Source organism: Panthera onca, chromosome B2 (genome assembly GCF_046562875.1).
Source record: "Panthera onca isolate mPanOnc1 chromosome B2, mPanOnc1 haplotype 2, whole genome shotgun sequence".
NCBI classification, from domain to species: Eukaryota; Metazoa; Chordata; class Mammalia; order Carnivora; family Felidae; genus Panthera; species Panthera onca.
Genome location: NC_138343.1, coordinates 68,124,309 through 68,147,383, shown reverse-complemented (window position 1 = coordinate 68,147,383; position 23,075 = coordinate 68,124,309). Strand labels below are relative to the sequence as shown.

Sequence of the window (23,075 nt, the reverse complement as noted above, 5' to 3'; positions counted from 1 at the left end):
TAACCAATCAAGGGAAGTTTTTTTAAATTCCCTGGAGTGCCAGGGGGCAAGGCTCCAAATCTACTGCCAATGAGACCTTCCAGTCAGGTTCAACACAAAGCTTCCTAATTGGCTATGAATTAGTGAAGTGAATCTTTAACATCCTCTCTGGCTTTCTGTAAACTAACAATGAAGGCAGAGGGAAAAGGCCTTGGGCAAAATGCAAACAAAGAGGCTCAGTTGGGAGACACATATTTTGACAGAGTAGAACTTTGAGCAACTTTAAGAAAATTGCCTCCTATCTTAGTAAGGCGTCATTAAAAAGACAGATCACCCTTCGGCACTGAGCCTGGGAGTGCTTACCTCTGAACAGGGGCAGCTAAGAAAGCCCTGAGGACCCCCTAAGAAATCAAAGACCTCCTAAATGCTGGTAATATCCTGCCTCTCCCCCTAAAAACTACCTCAGAACTGAGAAGGAACCAGGGAGTGCCTGGCAGTTAGGGTCAGGAGACCAATTTCCTCAGTCAATTGAAAGCAATGAACAGGGACTTACATAGGAGAATTTGGAAAGCCTAACAGAGGTGAGGGGCCAATTTCCTCTCTTCCTTCCTCCCTTGGAGAGCTGACAATCTGCTTAGAGACCCATCCGACAAATGAGAAGGTCAATATAAAGAGCCAAGTTGAGACAGGGGAGAACTCGGGTGTCCTGCTGGCTTCTCAATGGAGGTGCCACTTAAGTAGTACCTTAGAAAGAGAGCAGGAAGCTGGCGGTACATTGCCACGGATGCATAAGGCCCTAGTGACGTTGGAAGGAAACACAGCATAGCAATGACTTTGGAGGGCCATAGTCCTGAATGTGAATCCTATGTACTAACAGCAGCACTCAATTTCCACAACTGGAAAAGAGATAGTAAACAGTCATGAGGATTAACTAAAAGAATATTTGCAACACCCAGCAGAATTAGAAAGCCAAATACAGATTTTATAAAAGTTAAAAATAAATAACAAGAAACTTTATGAACTCCCTATCTAAATCAAAATGGATAATCCAATATCTAAAAGGGCTCCTATTTACTGTGAGAGGCCACTGGGTCCACCTGCCCCCAAAAGCATTCCTTCCCAACAGTGGGGAGGTGGGGAAAGTAGAAGGTATGAGCAGGCAAGGAGGGACAGGCAAGGAGTGAAGGTGCGCTTCTCCACCTGAAGCTAGAGATCCTGGTTTAGTTATTTCACCAAAGGCAAGGGTAGACTCACCCAGGTAACCAGCTAGTGCTTGATTATCAGACCTTGACCATCTTTTACATTCTACATGCTTGATCCAAAAAAATAAACATCCATCCACCACTGGATCACACGTTGATGAATGAAAGTCAGTCCCTGCCCAAAGGAACTTGCAGGATGACCAAAGAGGGACACTTTAGAAGGATGCTGGGATCAGACATATGTCTTTTTTATTCAGAAAGACTTTGTAATGAGCACTTTCTGATATGCCACACTTAGCTGCAAATTTCCATGAGTCTGGAAATCACTAAGGCATAATGCAGAAAGCACAGTTTCCCTTTAAGTCCCATTTCATTGAGACCTGGTCTCTAAAAAGTAGAAAATTCTAGTCCCTCTGGGCTGGTCTCGGGCAGTGAAAGACAGCCTGTGGTAGTTGGTGGTGGCGAGGGCTGAGCATCCATGAAGACAGCCAGTACCATCAAAAAATAATTATTCAATGACTCTTGTTAAGATGGCGAGAAAGATTTTATTCAAGGACGGCCATCTTGATGTGTGTAGGAACCACTGCAGTGGGGCCTTGAGGTGGGGAAGAATGGACTTAACCCTGAATGTAGCATGGGCAAGTGGGAATTTATAGCCAAAGAGCAGCGTGGTGGGCAATAGATGGAAACTTACCAAGAGGAAACATCTAGGGTAAGGGGTGAATTCTGGCTAACCCAACCTAAAAGAATTCTTGCTACAGGCAGGCCAGGATGATCGCACATCACCTGAGGGGGGGTGGAGAATGAGAAACCTGATTAGACATTGAGGGTGATCAGATGTAAAGGATGGGGGATTCTAACTAAGCCAGCTCAGCGGGATTCTTGCTAAAATTGGACAACAAAGAGAAACACTAGAGCCCAAAAATGGAGGCCAAGCTGAGAATTCAGGGGAGGCTGAGTAGAGCTTGGTCCAGGAGAAACTTTGTCAGACCAGAGCTGGAGAGGCAGGATGCCAGCCACACACGTGTCAGTGGCAGCAGCAAGAGCTACCATTGGAGGGTCTGAGGAGGGAGAGGAGGCCACCCAAGAGCGAGCAGCCATCAGGCACCCACTTAGACAACACACACGCAAACACTCGCACCTCATCCTCAATTATCCCTGTTCACACCCTGGTCCAATCCAGGCAGGGACAGTCCAGACCCTAACACACCCAAAACCATTGCTTCTGAACACAGTTAATGAACTTCTTACATCTATTAATCTCCTTATCTTATAAAAGTTCTTGAAGCTGAGTTTTAAAACACTATTCCAGGGGCACCTGGGTGGCTCAATCAGTTGAGCATCTTGAGTGGCTCGGGTCATGATCTCAAGGTTTGTGAGTTCAAGTCCCGTGTCAGGCTCTGTGCTGTCAGTTCAGAGCCTGGAGCCTGCTTCGGATTCTCTCTGCCCCTCCCCCGCTCATGCTCTGTCTTTCTCAAAAATAAACATTAAAAAAAATTTTTTTTAAGTGCTATTCTAAAACAAACAAACAAATGCCCTGTAGTTACAGTAAAGTGTTCCTAGCATCGATCATCCTGTATAATTTTAGTTTGAGGAAATAGGTACAATATTAGTATTATGATAATAGAAAAGAAAAATGAGTGTCTAGATTTTAAAACGCAGATGATTTTCAATAGTTTTCTTCCTTTTTTCTTTCTTTAATCTAGAATATGACAGGTATTTTGCTCCCAGGTTTTCAATGTGACTGGCTGATCCAGATTTTCTCCTTTTGGTGGTATATTGGAGTGTAAGCTGTCATGGTGATTGACAAGCAAGCTGATTAAAATGTCCTCCTAGTACAACCAACTAATCGTGTTTCCTCTCAGGTCCCTGGACCCCAAATGAAGATAATTACATAGGTTGGATAACAAGGACTCAAATTTCAATTTACACAGTCCGTGGCTCTATTGCTGGCATAGTCTTTTCTAGTGTCTAAGGCTTGGGTACAGCAGTACCCATCCCCCAGCATGTAGTAAAAGAGGTCTGAGGGGCACTTATAATCAAAATCCCAGATAATTCTGGAAGGTCATTTTAGCAAATACAAGAAACTTCCCCGATTCAGGTCTGCTCTTGCCAGTGTTTGCTTGAACTTACTAGTACTGGCCCAATCTGTTGAGAAAACTCTCGTTGAAAGAAAACTTAAAAAGGAAATATTTAGAGAGAAGAAGGACAGCTGCTAGAAATACTGTATGCCAGGAATAAATACCTAGCTTTGTCTATGGAAGAAAATCCCAGGAATCTATCCTTGGAAAACAGAGAAGGCATCCTATAATTTTAACCTTCTCCCAACCAGGATGGCCAAATACAGCAACATTTACTATGTGTCTTATCCCTTGCCCTTCCCTTACCATCTTCTTGGGAGGAACAGGAGATCAGAACTAGGCTATAGAACACCGGAGGATCTCCTGCCTCATGAGTGTCCACTGTTGCCCCATCCTGGGAGCCTCCAGCCCCACCATCCCTTCCTCCTCCAACCCTTATCAGAGTATAACCCTTAAAACATGAAAAAACATAATTTTCATACAAACAGGTGTGAAAGTTTGCTTTCACTCATTAATAAGGGAATCATTAGGGTGACGAATCTGGTCTAAAGAGGCTCTGGAAATGGGAATTTTATATAGCCAGAGAAAAAAGGAGAATGGTGAGTTAAGAATGGTATGCTAAATAGAGAAGAGAAAGTATAATCATCTTATCTTACCCATTTTCTATACAATAACTTCTAACTCTATGGAGTTGTAAAATGCTATAACCAAAAGTAAATGGTAAATCAAAGTTACTGCCTTTTAGAGGTCGGCAAAGTGTGTCTTAAAGAGCCAGATGGTAAATATTTGGCTTTGGGAGCCAAAAGGCAAAATCGAGGATATTATGTAGGTACTTATGTAACTAAAACTGGTCTTAGCCCAGAAACCATAAAAATGTAGGCAGCTGGCAAGGTTGCCCACAGGTGATCCCTGTTTACTAGAGGGGATTGTTAGTGCTCCAGCACGACATTTAAGGTTATGTGGTCAACTACTCTCCTTATTTCCAAATGTTGGATGGTTTTCTTAAACCACCAGCTTCTTACTCCCTCTGGCCCTTATTTTTGCTGTTACAGAGAAGTTAGACAAGTCAATGACAATGCAATCATGATTTGAGACCCTGTTCATTCATATATTCAGTAAATACTTAGGGGTTATCTGGTACCAGTCAGATACTATTACAGGCATCAGAACCCCCAGGGTGAATCCCTGCCCTCAAGGAGCTAAAGCCTACCAACCAAGAGAAACAGACACATATACAAAAAGCTCTAATCAGGTCTACTAAATACAATAATCAGGTCATGAACAGAAATGTTATGAAGCACAACAGAGCAATTAATTCTATAGAGGCCAGGGAATGTCATGGCAGGCTTCCTAGATAGATGGCGATGTTGAGTGTGGTACCTTGGCAAATCCTGGGAGTGGGGGGTGGGGGGAGAGGACAGGCAGGAAGGTTGAGGAGGGGCTCCTCCAAAAACGGCTGGAGGAAGATGCAGACACTTCTGGAAATTTCAGGATACTTCAGTTATTTCACTGTGATAGCAGCTTGGGACACAAAGTAGGGAAGGAAGAGAGTTCAGCCTGGAAGGAAGAGAAAGGTGTGCTGAGCCAGCACGTTTAAAGCCAGGTTGTCTAAAAGCTCCTGTTCAATCTATTTATATCTACTTTGGTGTCCTATTTTTCTTTTTTCTTTTCTTTTCTTTATTTTCTTTTTTTTATAACTGGTCTTTTACAGTTTAAACTTTAATAAAATCTTGTAAAACTCAAAAAGTCTTCAAACTAAGTACTAAACAGCCCTTAAAGTATTCTCAAAATTACAAAATAAAAACGTAGAGTTTATCATTCATAAAATACTTCCAATTTGGAAACTACTTAGCAAAAATATACAGGTAGCTACAAAAGGTGGATACATTAATTCATTTAAATGTTTTAATGCAAAAAATAAAGCAAAAATTAATAAACTATCTTAAGGATATAAAAATACTCCAAAAATGTTTTGGGGAAGATGAGTTTTACAGAAATGGACATTTGGTGAACTGCCCTCCATCCTATGAAGTAGCCGTCTAGAGACCAGAGGCCAGTGCTGAAAGTATACATTTGGGAAACCTCAGTCGAAATCAGAGAACAGGTAAAAAATGGCCCAGGGCAATGTACAGGGCAGGAGAAAAGGAGAATCAGGACTGAATCTCTGAGAAACCCCAACACTTAATGGGGAATAGAAGGATTGTTGGTGAAAGGAGCCAAAGACGGTGTTGCAGAAGCCGAGGAAAGAGAAGAGCGGGAGAGCAGTGGATAGAGGCCATGTAAGTTGACGGTTCAGAGGTCATCAGAACCCTTCGCAGAAACAATCTGCTAGAGTGGCAAGAGCTGAGGCCAGATTTTAGTGAGGTTGGGATGAAATGGAAAATGGGAAAGTCAGCATGCCCTGTCCACCTCCTGTCTTACAACCTAGAGCAAGGCTCCTACCCTCCCACAGACACTGCAGATAGGGGGTGCTATCCTCTTTAGTGGTTACATTTCAACAGAGAGGCTCCTCGGTCCTTGAGAAAGACACTCTTGAGTTGTAATACTGGCAAGAAGCTTCAAAGATGATGGACATCTCAAACGAGCAGAGAATGAATTTACAATTACAAGTTTTCTAAACTAAGAAAGGGGAAGTCAGGGGTCTAGAGTTAGTCAAGCAGAGGGCAAGGGGAAGGCAGTCTTGATCAGAGGATTTACCATTTCTCTCTATGCCCTGAGGTTATTATATTTACAGGCAGTGCTCAGACAGACCAATTATTTAGTTCTATTTGCAAAATTTGACAAAAAATCCAATCAAGTCTTTTTCATTTATTTTCTTTTGGCCTAACGTCAGGGTGGAAATGTAGTTTGTGGTAGTAATGCGGAGAAGGGGGAAGTATTATTCCATTGTTACATTTAGACCAAAGAGAAGAGACATTGTGAAACTTCTCATGAGACTACTAGGGGGGCATCATTCCACATTCAGATCAGCATCTGAATTCCTGGATGTGTCCTCTAAATGAGGGCTATTAATCAGTTAGGCCAAATAATATCTGCAGAGGTACAGACATGGAGTAGAAGCGACACAGTGTCATTACTGTGTGTGGTTTGCCATTCACCTTTTGAAAACAACCTGAATAAATGAATCTATGATATAGAAAGTATAAACCAATGTTAGAACTATCTGTGATTTATCAACTGAAAAACTGAATAAATCACAGCTTGCTCACTATTCTGCCAGCATCTCTGGCAACTAGCATCGTCTTTCATTTAGGCTGCTATGAAAATTCTCTAGAAGCATGTAGGGCTTTTATGCCAGTTAGCTGTGCAGGTTGAAGATTTCAAACATGCAAAACTACACATACTTATTCTAACTTATTCTCTCCTTGAATTCCTAAGAAGTCTCCTCAAATATGGGCAGATTTCAAGGCTGGTAAATGGTAAACATTGAAATTAATTAGACTCTGGCATCCAGGATGCTTCCAGCCAGAATGTGAATCGGCAAACTCATTTTCTCTGGAAAGTTGCATAATTTGAAAGATTTGCATTTAGTTGCCAGCTCTGAAAAGTGGTAGATGTCACTTATCACAACAATGACAGTAAAACAGTAATAGCCACTATCGACATTTTTAATCTTAATAAATAACTATGCAAAGTAGGTATGATTTCTCCCCATTCCACAGTTGGAAAAACTGTGTTTCAGAGGAGTGCAAGTAACTTGCCTTTTACGGGTCACACAGTCACCAAGTGCTGTCACCGGAACTCAATGGCAGTTTTGTGTGCTTGCTTCAAGTCTGTTTACTGCCTCTTTATAAAAAGAGCCTTATCAACCCTCCTGCTGGGTATACAAAGGGTTTTTAATGTATTTGGAAAAAGTGACAACACACTTAAGTTTAATTAATCCTGAATGAATTGTTAGGTGTCACATTTCACCAAGTGAAATATCCTATAATATTTTGTTACATTCTTAGAATGCCAAAAGAAAAAGAAAAGAAAAGAAAGGAAACAAAAAGAAAAGAAAAGAAAAAAGAAAAGAAAGAAAAGGAAAAGAAAAAAGAAAAGAAACAGAGGAGAGGAGAGAAAAAAGTCCCAAACTTCCTAATGTCCCCTATATTTGAGTTATTGGCTCTGCCAGGGGGTCCCTTCCAAGCTGAAGCAGCCACAGGAATTCTCCTTCCAGGATACTCTCCCAGCCTCTGCCCTGGCCCCATCTCCTGTGTCTCTGTCTCCTGTTTTTACTCTGTTGCTGTCCCGTGCTCCCTGGGATGCCATCCCCGGGGATTTTCCGTTAACACCTGCTTTCATTAAGGAACCCCAGTATTGGCTGGACTGCCAGATACCTTTTGCCCTCTCGAGTTTCAACACATGCCCTCATCCCACACTTGAGCCTCCCCATGGAGCTTCCTGAAGATGTTCCTAGAGTCCTTCATGGAACCCTCTAATGCACACCCTGCAGGGAAGCCTGGGCTTCAGCCCAGCTGCACAGCCTCCCACAGCCCCTGCTATCTGAGCGCTCCCTCTGCCAGCTGATCCTGGGACACTCAGGCCCTAACACCCATGCACCCAAAACATTTCAGTTTGGTAGATATAAATAATGACCGAGAGCAGAAATAATTCTGGAACCTCTCATCCGGGGCAAGATGTGGAAAGGCATTCACACATGCATTCATAAAAGAGTTACTGAGAGCCTACTATACATAGTTGGTAGTGGTTGTTCTTGAGAATGGTGGCAAATTAAAGTGAAATTCAAGGTTTTTCATATTACACGTCCGTTTAAACCAGAAAAGAACTCCCATTACTAATTTATTTAATTCCACAAATGTGTATTAAGCTTCAAGCACATGGATGGTGCTATGCTGTGTGCTATTCATTGTTGAATGATTATTCTCATCCTAATCCAGCCCTTCAGCAAGAAGCCATAAGCTAAACATGTTTTGGCCAATAATAAAATAATAAAACAATGAAGCACTAACTTATATATAGATTTTTTTAAGTTCTTTTATTTTTTTTTTAAACTTTTTTGGAGAGAGAGAGCACTCACACATGAGAGCCAAGGAGGGACAGAGGGAGAGGGAGAGAATCTCAAGCAGCCTCCATGATCAGCGCAGAATCTATGTGGGGCTCAGTTTCAGGACCGTGAGATCATGACCTGAGCCAAAATCAAGAGTCGAATGCTTAACCAACTGAGCCACCCAGGTGCCGCTTAAAGTTCTTTTAATCAGTGAATTCCATCCACAGTTCTGGAGGTTTGTGCCAGCGTGTCCAGCTAATGTTCCTGCTGTCTTGTTCCAGTAGGACACCTAGAATGGGAGATTTATATTTGAGCTGCAGGGACATTAGCGATCGTCTGGTTTAAAGAACCCATTTTATAGGAGGGCCAAATGAGACCTAAAGATGCTAACCTACTTTCCCAAGACCACAGCCAGTCACTGGGAAGTGCCCAGAGCATTTCCTGGAGGCTTCTGCACTGACAGCAGAGATAAGCAGACTCACTCCCTCTGCTGGTGCAGCAAATCCCAGAATATTCTCAGGATTTGGGAAAATAAAGCAGGTGGGCCAGTGTGGAAGGTGAGGCCCCTGCATCGTATCTCAAAGGAATCCTCAGGGGAGGGCCATGTTTATTCAAATTACTAAGTGCTAAGCACCAAGCACTGTATTAAAGTAATATTCACATCTTGAGAAGGAAACAGACTACCAGTTCTGCCTTAACTAGGCCTTTCATGAATAGTAATAAAAATACTAATATTAATTAATAAAAATACTGAAAAGTATATCCTATGACTGCATTGGTATAAAGATGAATATATCCAACTTGGATTATATTAATTGGTGGGTTTTTTTTTTTTTTATTCTGATAAAAGAATTTAAAACACGTTCTTCAGCACCTAAGAGTACGCTGGGCTAAAGCCATGTGTCCTGGGCCCTGCAGATTACCAGTGACTGGGACGCAAAGAAATGACGCTTCCCCTCCTCCCCACATATGAAACCAGGACCTCAAAGCCTTGGCTAAGAGCTGGGGGGGGAGGGTTGGAGAAAGGGCACTACAGCTGCCCCGACCTCTACCCCTCCTCCTACCCCTCCACCCCAACCCCGCCTCCTCTCCCTGTCCCACCCGTCCCCGCAGCGGGCGGGCGCGCGCGAGGCCAGGTTTACTCCCACGCCGACTCGTGGGAAATCTGGTCACTGCGTCCAGGTGTGAAGCTTGGTCACTCTGGGCGCCAGGGCGCGGCGGGCCCGCCTGCCTGGGAACTCCGCAGCCCAAGCTGTGCCTTTTGGGAATGGGAAAAGATGATCCAGGAGTTTCCACCACATTCCCCCAGGCGTCCAGGCCGGATCTGTCGCGGTAATCACAGAGTAATAATGTATCAGAGTAAATAATCTATCAGCCGTCCCCTGCAGCTCCTTCCGCCACCGCGCCAATTCCTTCCAGACTTCTGTTTCCTCCACCGGCGCTCACCGCACAGTGGTTTTTAAGGAGGAAGCAGTCCCGGCTCTTAAAATTTCATCCCTTAAATCTATTCCTACTTCTTTGCTATTGAGCGCCATCTAGCGAACACTAGCCTTCATCACATTGAAATGGCCTGGTGGAGGAGGGGAAGTCCACGAAAAAGACCTCAGGGGCCCTCAGCCCAGGTGAAGCCTGAGTTTCAGCCAAACAGCTGAAATTCTGCCTTAGGACAGGACCCTATCAAAGGGGATACTTCACTTCCTGTCCCACACGTGAGTGTTGCCAGGGTGTAAGAGAAGGGCAGAATGAAATTATAAAGAAGAGAAAGAACAGGGCAGAAAGGCCGTCAATCAATTCACAGCCCCAAGGTTCTGAGCAAGTGACAGGACACTCTGCAGCGAGAGGGAAGAGGGCGGTGCGCTAGGAACTGGAGTTGGTAACATGAGCTCCTGAGACCCTCAAAGGCCTAGCAGACCAGGAGAGTCTGTTTTCAGGCCTGACAAACATGACTAGAAAAAGACACTCTTGGACCATCAAGAACCTATGAATGTATAAGCTGCTTGGAGAACAGGACCATGATCTTTTTGTTTTTAATCAAAATAGTTTTTTTCAGGAATAGAGTTTAGTGATTCATCACTTACATATAACACTCAGTGCTTATCCCAGCCAGTGTCCCCCTCAATGCCTCTCACCCTTTCAGCCCTTCCCACCCACCCAACACCCCACCAGCAACCCTCAGTTTGTTCTCTGTATTTAAGAGTCTCTTATGGCCTGTCTCCCTCTCTGTTTTTATATTATTTTTGCTTCCATTCCCTTATGTTCATCTGTCTTGTATCTTAAATTCTACATACGAATGAAATCATGTGATACATGTCTTTCTCTGACTGACTTATTTCCCTTAGCATCATACACTCTAGCTCCGTCCACATTGTTGCAAATGGCAAGATTTCATTCTCTTTAATCACTGAGTAATATTCTGTTATATATACATACCACATGTTCTGAATCCATTCATCAGTTGATGGGCATTTGGGCTCTTTCCATACTTCGGTTATTGGCAATAGCGCTGCTATAAACATTGAGGTTCATGTGCCCCTTTGAATCAGCATTTTTGTATCCTTTGGATAAATACCTAGTAGTGCAATTGCAGGGTAATAGGGTAGTTCTATTTTTAAGTTTTTGAGGAACCTGCATACTATTTTCCAGAGTGGCTGCACCAGTTTGTATTCCCACCAGCAGTACAAAGGGTTCACCTTTCTCTGCACCCTTGCCAACATCTGTTGTTGCCTAAGTTGTTCATGTTAGCCATTCTGACAGGTTTGAGGTGGTATCTCATTGTGGTTTTGATTTGTATTTCCCTAATGATGAGTGATGCTGAGCATCTTTTCATGTGTCTGTTAGCCATCTGGATGTCTTCTTCAGAAAAGTGTCTATTCATGTCTTTTGCTCATTTCTTCACTGGATTATTTGTTTTCTGCGTGTTGAGTTTGATAAGTTCTTTATAGATTTTAGATACTAACCCTTTATCTGATATGTCCTTTGCAAATATCTTCTCACATTCCATCAGTTGCCTTTTAGTTTTGCTGATTGTTTCCTTTGCTTTGTTATCTTGATGAGATCCCAATAGTTCATTTTTGTTTTTGTTTCCCTTGCCTCTGGAGACATGTCAAGTAAGATGTTGCTGTCACCAAAGCCAAAGAGATTTTTGCCTCTTTTTCCTCTAGGATTTTGATGGCTTCCTGTCTTACATTTAGGTCTTTCATCCATTTTGAGTTTATTTTTGTGTATGGTGTAATAAAGTGGTCCAGGTTCATTCTTCTGCATGTCGCTGTCCAGTTCTCCCAGCACCACTTGCTAAAGAGACTTTATTCCATTGGTACTCTTTCCTGCTTTGTCAAAGATTAGTTGGCCATATCTTTGTGGCTCCATTTCTGGGTTCTGTATTCTGTTTCATTGATCAGAGTGCTGTTTTTGTGCCAGACTGTCTTGATGATTACAGCTTTGTAATATAGCTTGAAGTCCAGAATTGTGATGCCTCCAGCTTTGGTTTTCTTTTTTTTTTTTTTTTTAATTTTTTTTTTAATGTTTATTTATGTTTAAGAGACAGAGAGTGAGCGGGTGAGGGGCAGCAAGAGAGGGAGACATAGACTCTGAAGCAGGCTCCAGGCTCCAAGCTGTCAGCTCAAACTCATGAACTGTGAGATCATGACCTGAGCGAAGTCAGACGCTTAACCAACTGAGCCACCCAGACACCCCTTTGGTTTTCTTTTTGAACATTACTTTGACTATTCAGGGTGTTTTCTGGTTCCACACCAATATTAGGATTGTTTGTTCCAGCTCTGTGAAGAATCCTGATATTATTTTGATAGGGATTGCATTGAATGTGTAGATGGCTTTGGGTAGTATTGACATTGTAACAATATTTTTTCTTCCAATCCATGAGCATGGATTGTTTTTCCATTTTTTTGTGTGTGTCTTCTTCAATTTCTTTCCTAAGCTTTCTATAGTTTTCAGTGTATAGATTTTTTACCTCTTTGGTTAGGTTTATTCCTAGGTTTTTTATGTTTTTTGGTGCAGTTGTAAAGAGGATTTATTCCTTGATTTCTCTCTCTGCTGCTTTATTGTTGGTGTATTGAAATTCAACTGACTTCTATACATGGATTTTATATCCTGCAACTGTGCTGAATTCATGTATCAGCTCTAGAAGTTTTTTGGTGGAGTCTTTTGGGTTTTCCATATGGAGTATCATGTCATCTGCAAAGAGTGAAGGTTTGGCTTTCTTCTTGCCAATTTGGATGCCTCTTACTCATTTGTGTTGTCTGATTACTGGGGCTAGGACTTCCAACACTATGTTGAATAACAGTTGTGAGAGTGGACATCCTTCCTGACCTTTAGGGGGAAAGTTCTCAGTTTTTCCCCATTGAGGATGATATTAGCAGTGGAACTTTCATTTATGGCCTTTATGATCTTGAGATATGGTCCTGCTATCCCTACTTTTTTAAGGGTTTTTATCAAAAAAGGATGCTGTATTTTGTCCAGTGCTTTTTTAGCATCTATTGAGAGGACAGGACTTTTAATGTGAACTGTAAAATTCCTCAAAGTGTTCCCTGCAGGCAAAGAACATTTATTTAAATGGTTTTTATCACATGATGAAGAGCTAGGGGACATCCTTCCTCCACAACCAGTTGGGAATGCTTTTCAGGACCTTTGGCATACAGACGAAAGACATTATATAAGCAAATCCAGGGAAAAAACTAATACATAAAATGTGCTTACACTGGAAACCTCAGAATGATACAAGTATTTCCAAGCCCCATGTGACAGCTCACTTACTTCAAGCCATGTTTATTGCTGTTACATTTTAGCAACAGAAACAAATGTGGAGTTGTGGTGTCAGACGGTACTTTGTACAAGGAAACATTCTGTCTAGTGGAGGAGTTTTGGCAGACGATGGTTTTGAACTTCGGTTTAGTTAAGAGAGCCTTTGTTCAAAGCATTTGTGGAAGTCTGATATGTAAACCCGTACAAGTGGACATGCTGGCATGCTTGCCTGCCCCCATCCCTTGTTTGCCCATTGGAGCCCTAAGGTCTCTCCTGGAAACCCCATATTTGAAAACCACTAGAATGATATCAAAAGCTGAACGTTGTAAGCAGACATGTGGATGTTAATCTGGGATTATATTTACTAGCTAACATGGACTTGAGTTTTCTTGCTTATGAAAATGAGGCCAGTGGTATCTACTTAGGAAAGTTGTGAATATTAATGAAGGCTTGTTTGAAGTGCCCAACACAATGCCAAACACAAAATGGCTGTAGATAAATGTGAGCTCCCTGTTTATGTAAATCATTGTCACTGCGCTCCTGGTGAAGCTGGAGTGCAGGATCATGATCCCTAGGACTACTTTGGGAACAAGTCCTGAAATGGAATGACAGTGCCTTGACTACCTCTGGCATCTACATAGGAAGCTAAAGACTAGGCTTAGGACCTCTTGGTGCCAGGATGGACATGGAACTTTCCCACCATCTGCAAACTCGCAGACCCTGACACTGCTCAACACACTAAGGCCAAGTACCCTGGACAGAGATTGTCAAATTTGCTGTGCAGAAGAGCTCCCTACGTGAAGGACAGAAAATTAGGTCATTTTGCCAGCTAGCAATTATAGTAAGCCCAGGGGCTACCCCAAGTCATACTTGGTGGGTATGATACAGGCTCGTGAAGAAACCTGTCTATAAACCCCACCATAAAAATAATGTATTTAAAGAGGGCTTAAGCAAATCCAGGAAGCTAGGGCAATTATAGACCAACTAGGCTATACACCAATCATGGAGACTTCCCTTCCTCTAATCCACACACAGCTTGATTATGACTTGAAAATATTCTTCTAGAAAATGACATCTAATTGTTCTCTTCCTAATCAACTGTTGATCTCAAATCTCCTTGAACTCTCTCTTTCCAAGCTACAGATTGTGTTCAGAACAGAGCAGTTCAGGTTTTTACTACATAATGTTTACATTATCAGTATTGACCAAATCAAGAACAGAGAGCGAGAAGTTCAGACTGATTTTATTTTTGTTTTGTGCAAAGCACTGGGGATGTGTTAAGGAGGAGGAAAAGAGTCGTGTGGCCTCAGTGAATGATGAATGAGTCCGTCATTCTAAGGAGAAATGTCTTTAAGATATGACAAAGAAAGAAAATAATCAAAGCATAGGAAAAGCTTTACTTAAGAAATTTCTACTAGGGACACCTGGGTGGTTCAGGGGATTAAGCATCTGACTTCAGCTCAGATCATGATCTTGAGGTTCATGAGTTCGAGCCCCAGTTCAGAGCTGGAGCCTGCTTCAGATTCTGTGCCTCTCTCTCTCTCTGCCCCTACTCTGCTTACGCTCTGTCTCTCTCTCAAAAATAAATAAGTAAATGTTGAAAAGAGTTTTTAAAAAAAAAGAAATTTCTACTAAACTTTTGTTCATAATACAGTCTCTTCTCTTCCGTGGCACTTCCTTCCCACAGTCAGCTCACAGCCAGTTCTCAGTCTTTGCCTGAAGCCCGAAGCTGTAGGTGCCCCTCCAAGTGTGGTAAGTAGAGGACCATCAGCACACCAAGGAAAAGTATTTTTAAGGTATAATAATGGAAGCGGTATGGGCTGCTTTGCAAATTAGTATTGTAAATACTGTGTCTTCTGGTACAATTCTAACTCGCTGCAATTGCCTTTACTTGCTGTGGTCCCACAGCTACCCCTCCTGGCTCTTTCCTTCCCTGGGACTTGCTCTCACACAGATGACCAACACAAACAGCCTGTGGTCTTTGCAACACTCAACTTTGGGGCCTCAGCTTCCTCACCTGCAAAGTGAACAAATTCATGAGAAGGTTCTAAAATACCTTTCAGCTCTAACATTCTAACATGTCAAATTTTATATAAGGCTAAAATAAAAATCTAAAGCAATTAGTTTGTCTGAAATTCTTACTGCTGCAGATTTTGAAGGGCCCAGTTGGTATTTGTTGAATCCGTGAATGTTGTCTTAGTACCCAAGAAGGTATACATAGCAAACAAAAACTAAGCTCAGTGATTTGAAGTCTCCTACTTCTCTCTAGACCTGTCCTGAATAAATACCATGGGAAAAGCAAGTTATTTATAAACAAGGTGCATTTGTTCTTCAAATATATCTGATCCAGGGCCCCCAAATTTGGATAAATTTATTTCCCCAACGTTGCCTGATTGCATTCTGTTCAGCCTTACTGGTGCGCAGACAATGTCGGGCGGGGCCGAAAGAAATTACGGTAAATCGGTAATATTTTTTCAATGGGAAACTCATTTGGTTATCACACCTTTACTCTTCAGAGGACTAGAATCTGTACATTGAGTCAGCTTTCCGAGTTAGTGTATTTCTCCACTGCAGAGAGAAGGAAGTGGAGCCTCTATTCCTCCCTGACTTGTGTTTTCAAGACTAAAAGTCTTGAGTGTAAAGTTGCTGACAGCTGTTATTTATTAAACCAGGTCCTGCATGAGAATCACCTGGGTTGTCAGGGTAAATCTGAATCATTTTCTAAACAATGACAAGGATCCCACAACATGGCCAACTTTAGGAACTTTGAAGCAGAGAAAGCCAGTTCACAGTAGTCAGGCCTGTTTGTTCAAGCTGCAGAGCAATAGAACTTCACGTAAAGTCTTCTAGCATTGTCTACCTTGCTGGGAGACCCAGGTATATGTTTTCAAGGAAGTGCTCATGCCCACAGCTTGGGCTGGCTTTATTAATCTACCTCACTATCACTTCTTCCACCACAGGGAGGCGCTGGATCAGGCTAGCGAATGAAGGGGTTTATTGGAATTCTCACCCCATGCCATGTCCCCCCAGTGACCCTACACAGAGCTTATGTGGGCAACAAATTCGGCAAAGCAGCTGACTATGTTCTTCTCCACTTGAAGATTCAAGTAGACATTAGCTTATTAATGACCCTAAAGAGATTTAAAAGTAAAAGGAGAAGAGGGTGAGATTGGAGGGAAGAAAGAGAAAGAGAAACCAGGGAAAGAGAAAGAAACCTGTTACATTTATTTCACCCTGCATTAAAAAAACAAAGAACGAAAACAAAAAGTACTTATTTAGGCACCAACCTCTTTCTAGTATAAAACCTATTAAATCCTGCTGACTTAGAGTTCTGCAAATGTTCCCACTTGGGGAATACAGGACAAGATGATCACTGAAATCATCCTAATTCTGACAATTCTAAATTGTGTTTACATGTCTTCTAATGCACAATTCTGATCATACTCTTCCCCTTGCCCAGAAATCCTCCATGGCTCCCACCTGCCTGGAGAGTCCAAATTCCTTAGCATGGCATTCAAGACCTACCAGAGTTTGACCTTAACTTACCTTTCCAGTCTTAGTTCCCTTCCTTCCAGTCCACAAGGTTTTGCTGCCTCCAAACTGGGCTTTCCTGTCTCTCTTTTCTCATATTTGTTGCTCTCCCTCCTCTATGCCTCTGTTCATGCTGCTGGGTCCAGCTGGAATGCCTTTCCTAGTCTTTGCGCATACAAATGCAACTCACTTTAAATAATTGAAACGATCTCTTCTCTAACTTGTATTTAGAGCTCATCTTACAGCTCTTACACTGGACAAGGTACGGGGCTTTTCCTATAGAAATATCTGTATGTATTTCTTACCTTCCCCTAGGCTTCTTGGAAGAATAGCTTTATGCATGGCTACCTGTGCCTTAGCTCCTTGCATGGAGTATGTTCCTTTTGAAAGAACAATCTGAAAGATAAATGGCTGCTGTGATTCAGCAGGAGCTCCTTCCAGGGCGGAAGGAAGAAGTGTCTTCAGCCCAGAGGCTGGTTCTGCCATCAGCATTGGGGGACGCAGGCCATTTGCTTCTCTGCCTGAGAGTTCAGTGTGCTTAGTTCTATAAAAACAGGGAAGAGCTGGCAGGGGCCACAGGCCTTCTGAGCTAAATACTCTGAGATTCTCATTTACAAAAAAAAAATTGAGACACAGCTACAGAATTTAAAGTAAAAAAGAACAGTGACAAAACAAAACAAAACAGAAACTAGAGATCCACTTGAATTTTAATAGAGGAAAAACAATTAACCCAAAGGAAAGATCTCTAACACTGGGGCCAGAGGGATCAGCAAGGGACTAAGAGAAAGATATTTTTTAAAGCAGTAAATTGTCCTGAGTTCTCAAAACTGTCCACATAAACGACTACTTGACTACTTTACAAGGTATACACCTGATCTTAAATACATACTTTCGTAACTCATTGCTGCAGAAAATGCTTACTTTAAAAACCTAACAAAAAACCTTAATTCTCTACTGCAGTGGTTCTCAAAGTGTGCTCTCCAGATCAGATGCATCAGCATCATCTAGGGACCTCCCTAGACCTACAGATTCTCAGTCCCCATCCCAAACCCTTTGCATCAGAAACTCTGAGGCTGGGGCCAGGAATCTGTGTTTCACAAGGCCTCTAGTTGATTCTGATGCACCACCAAGTTTGTTCATGATTATATTCAGAGTAAATATGTTATCATTGTCATAAACTCAAAGATACAGAAATGTGTGTTTCCCTTTTCATTCCAGTCTGTTATCACTGCTGTACAAACCAGTCCAAAATGGAGTGATGGCAAATATATTTGGTCTCGTGCCTTTGACTTCTGCCTGTTCCACTGCTCAGGAATCCATGCATTCATTAAAATTCGTCCCATATCCGGGCTCTGTGCTGACCGTTCAGAGCCTGGAGCCTGCTTGGGATGCTGTGTCTCCCTCTCTCTCTGCCCCTCCCCGACTCATGCTCTGTCTCTCTGTCAAAAATAAACATTAAAAAAAATTGTTTTAAATCTGTCCCATATCTTACAGCTGATCAAGCAGACCCTTGCAAATTCCTGGCCTGTGGCAAATTTGCCCAGTGTGTAAAAAATGAGTGGACCAAGGAAGCAGAGTGTCGCTGCAGACCAGGGTATGAGAGCCAGGCGCGCCTGGACCGCCGGGACTCTGGCCTCTGCACCCCCATAGAGGGATGTGAGGTCATCCAGGGAAAGGGAGCTCCGTGCAGGTAGGTCAAGTACAGTAACTTTGTAGACCCAAGGATTTGTTACTCTTGCTCTTGAGAAACCTGTCATTAGAATGAATGCATATGGCCCTTTAAACTCACATGGTTCTCAATCTCCAGTGAACATCAAAATCTTCCAGAGGAGGACTTGTTCAAACACATGGCTAGACCCTGCTAGGCTCTCTTTTGATGCAGTACGTCTGGGTGTACCACCTTAATTGGTGTTGAGGTGTGTGTGCATGTGTGTGCGTGCGTGTGTGTGTATTTGGTTTTTTCCCCCTATTTGTAAAGACAGTTTTCATCATAATAAATTTGGAAAATATACAGAATTATGAGCAAGAAGATAAAAAATCATGTGATATTCACCTATTAGCTATTATTATCTTTTGATGTATATGTTTATACAGAATGTTTACATAGAATGTTCTAAAGCAAAATGGAATCAGACTGGCTTCTGGTTTTATACTCAGCTTTTGTACTTAGAACATTCCCCATGGCATTAAATATTTTCCATACCGTCATCTTTAGTGATTACATAGTAGTCCTTTCTTTAGGTCTGCTGTGTTTAGTCAATCTTTATTTCCAACAGAAAGGTTAAGAGAAGCTCTTAAGAAGAGGGAAAAGGAGGAGGGATTCATGACCCAGACTTTAGGGTGTAGGTGGCGTTATGAACGGTCAGGAAACATGAAGCCTCCCGATTCTTCTCCAAATCCTGTGATACCCAGATAAGGTCCACACTGTGCACTCTGACCTCGGAGAGTTTCTTCGTGAGCCTGTCTCACCTTTCCCAGTCATGAGTTTCCAAATACATACACCTGAACATTTCCTCAGGCTTTTAGACCACCTTGTACCCCTATCTTTAGTAGATCATCATAGTTTTTTTTTAAACTGTCCTCTTACTCATTCTAGTGGCCACAGTCTCTAACTTCCCACCAGGGAGCTCATGGTCATCAGTTCCTCAATAAAGAAGCAAGAGAGGGGCGCCGGGGTGGCTCAGTCATTAGGGTCATGATCTCAGTTGTGAGATGGAGCCTGACAGCAGGGAGCCTGCTTAGATTCTCTTTCTCAGTCTCTCTCTGCCCCTCCCCTGCTCTCTCTCTCTCTGTCAAAATAAATAAACTTAAAAAAAAGAACCTAGAAAGATTTAGCCTTTCTCTTCTTGAAACATAACCCTGTTCTTTTAAAGTTAAAGACACATTAAAGACAACTATCCAATAATGGTTAAGAAGCAATATTCTGGAGTCAAATTGTGATTAAAATTTTGGCTTAGCAATTTACTAATCAAGTGACCTTCAACCAATTACTTCTCAGAATTTCGATTCCCTCATTGAATCAAACCTTTTTGAGACTAATCAAACCTTTTGGGTTCCTGCTGGGGGCATATGAAATTACGTTTATAAAGCATCTTTACAAAGAACATAAAGCACAGAATGTCCATTCAGATGAGTGAGGGTTACGATAATGCTGTCAACTTTCTCCAGGTTAATCTCACTTAAAATCACAACAGGATTCTAAATGGAATCTGACATTGTTCCTAAAATCCTCCAGAAGTGAAAATGAACAACAGAAAATCTTGGAAGTACAATGATGGAGAGATTTCTCTGTAAGAGAATAATACATAAAATAATATTTAGAGCACTAGGACAATAAATACACAGAATAAATATAAGACCCAAATAGATCCTTATATTTAGGGAGTTTTTAATGTTTATTTATTTTGGCGTGGGGGGGGGGGGACAGGGAAGGGCAGAGAGAGAGAGGGAGACAGGCAGGCTCTACGCTGATAGCAGAGACCTCAGTGCGGGGCTCAAACTCATGAACTGTGAGATCATGATCTGGGCCAAAGTTGGACACTTAATCGACTGAGCCACACGGCACCGGAATTTATTTTGAGCATTTCAAATCAGTGGAAAGTATGGACTGGTCAATAATGGTAAGAGTACAATTTGACCTTCTATTTAGAAAAAAATAAAATTACTTTTTACACAGATCAATTCTATATCAAAGATTCAAATCTAAAATCAAAACTATGAAAATTGAGGAAAACTATCTTTAAAACCATTTCTAATAATCCTGGGCTTAAAAAAAAAAAACCTTCTCTAATTAAGATACCAATCCCAGATGACATTAAGAAGAGGATTTCTACAGGAAAAAAGTCACCACAAATAAAATTAACATATTAAGAAGGTGGGAGAAAAATATTTACAACCTATTTTATATCTTAAAAACTCATATAAGAAATCCAGATGACCAAGAAAACGTAGGAAAAGATGCTCACTCTCACTATAATCAGGGAAATCCAAAAACAATAGAGATAGCATTTGTGAGTTTGTGAGTTTGGTAAAAATAAATAAATAAATAAATAAATAAATAATAATATCCAGTATGGGTAACGTCAGGGAAAATGAGTTCTTTTTTTTTTTTTAATGTTTATTTTATTTTTGAGAGAAAGAGAGACAGAGTGCAAGCAGGGGAGGGGCAGAGAGAGAGAGAGGGAGACACAGAATCCGAAGCAGGCTCCAGGCTCTGAGCTCTCAGCACAGAGTCCGACGAGCGGCTCCAACCCAAGAACCGTGAGATCATGACCTGAGCGGAAATCGTGAGTCAGATGCTTAACCGACTGAGCCACCCAGGCACCCCCAAGGAAAACGAGTTTATCAAGCATTGCTGGTGGATGTATAAATTAGAAAAACCTTTTATCAAGAAATATTTGTTAGTATACATAAAAGTTTTCATTTGATTCAGATACTCTACTTTTAGACAATTATTCCTACAAAAATAACTGCATTTGTGCACTAAGATATGTTTATAGAAATGTTTGCAGCATCATTGCTTTGAATCATGCCCATCTATGGAGAAAGAGTTAAATCGTGCACAGTGTGTCAGTCACTAAGGAACACAGCAGTTAGAAAGCAATGATACAGCTCTACTGGAGCTGCCATAGGGGGAAAAAAAAGACATTTGATTAAATGAGAAAAGTAAATTGCAGAATAGACCTTATGTAATAACCTAATAATTAAACTATGTACTTATAAGTATAGTAGGTTCAATTGTGTGGCATTACCATTCTGTCAGTTAACAAATCATCAAATATTGGCAATTTTGTATGGTTCACTCAAAGATGTAAGGAAAAGCATAGCGCGTATGTGGAATGACAGATGCACTCAGCTACTATTCCAGTTAACAGTGGAAAGAAGAACTGCTCAGTGTTATTTTTTTTTCTTAATGTTTATTTTTGAGAGAGAAAGAGAAAGCATGAGCAGAGGAGGAACAGAGAGAGGAGACACAGAATCCAAAGCAGGCTTCAGGCTCTGAGCAGTCAGCACAGAACCTGATGCTGGGCTTGTGACAGCTCAGAGCCCAATGTGAATCTCGAACTCACGGACCGCAAGATCATGACCTGACCCAAAGTCAGACGCTTAACCGACTGGGCCACCCAGGTGCCTCAAGAATTGCTCAATGTTAAATGCTAAACTCGGATCTCCTCAGCATGAGGACAATTCCCATTGCCCTCGCGCGCTACCTCAGACAGCGTGGAAGACTCCTGAGCATAGTGGTGCTGAGGGGCCCCCCTGGATCCTCGCCACCTCCTCCTGCTCCTCACAGGATGCCACCGTTTATGTGACTCTGACAGTTTACTTATATGAGGTTTACTTACATGACAATTTAAGACCTTATCAACCATAGACAAAGACAGTGATGAAGTCTGGAGGCTTTGGAATTAAAATTCCAGCTCTACCCCAACTAGTTGTGACCCTGGGCAACCTTAAACCTCAAATTTCTCATTCAGATAAGGGGGATGATCAGAATACATCCACTGGTTTAGGTGAGGGATAAATGAGACGCTCTTCTGGGTAAACGACCCTGCCTCTAGCATGGTTGGAGCTGGTTGATGATTATCCACAAAGGGCAGCCCCCTAAACACAACCTGAGATTCCCTGTCTGGAATGCAAGCCTAAACGCAGAAGCACATCTGTGGAGGACATGAAAGTGATGTAACACCGAAAGCAGCACCCTCTCAAGAATTGTAAACTCAGCTGCGATTTTGTTAGTCTACCTGAAAATGAAGGGAGAGATGGGAAATTGTACTGAGGGCAAGGGCCTTGCTGAACAGATGAGTCCATTGAGTCACAACAAACATTTTCAGTTTGTTTTCTTTGTCATTCCACTGCCAGGCCTTCATTCATTGTATTTGCACCTTTATTCTTCCTTCTTTTCCTCCATTCAGTATTTATGACTGTACTCCATACATTTTTCCTTTCCTTCAATTGTAGATGTTCTGTAGATAGATTCAGTTGTGTGGAACTTGGCAAAAATTCTCCCAAGAATAAACAAAATTTTCATTTTCAAAGGTCTCTTTTTTAAAAGCTTAATGAGTTTGACTTTCATTAATCACAATTATTATACATATTCCAAAAATACAAATCTAGATCTAATAGTAAATAAATTATGACTTTTCCTCCTCAGATCTAAAACTTTTCACTTTGTCCTTCAGCTTAATGGGCCTAATTTAATAGGCTCCTAATACAGGAGCCAGATTAAGGAAATGATGATGCAAAGTGACATCTCTGAGGAGATTTTTATAATAAGGAAGTACTTGTCTTACTACAGTAAGATCCCAGATTTACTCACTTGCTACACCTCAGATGGGGGAGGGGTCCATTTTTCATCTCCTGTAGCTGTTCCTAACTCCCTTAGGAGCACTTTCTCCACTGGATGGAGAAGAAGTGGGGGTGAGGGGAGGAGCCAAGAGAGGGAGGAGTTAGAGTTTAATATAGTCCAATCTAATTTTTAAAACTTCATCTGATTAACAATTGAAGCAATCACTTTAGGCAACTCAGTTCCTT

General features: G+C 41.7%; 1 protein-coding gene across 2 annotated transcripts in view; it reads left to right on the top strand.

Annotated features, from left to right (window-relative positions):
• IMPG1 (interphotoreceptor matrix proteoglycan 1) overlaps positions 1 to 23,075 on the top strand; it is a 137,966-nt gene that overhangs the window by 111,793 nt on the left and 3,098 nt on the right. For both annotated transcript variants that reach the window (XM_060615995.3, XM_060615996.3), the window contains exon 15: positions 18,036 to 18,231. In XM_060615995.3, the coding sequence (XP_060471978.2) occupies positions 18,036 to 18,231 (196 nt within the window). The remainder of the gene's footprint in view (positions 1 to 18,035; positions 18,232 to 23,075) is intronic.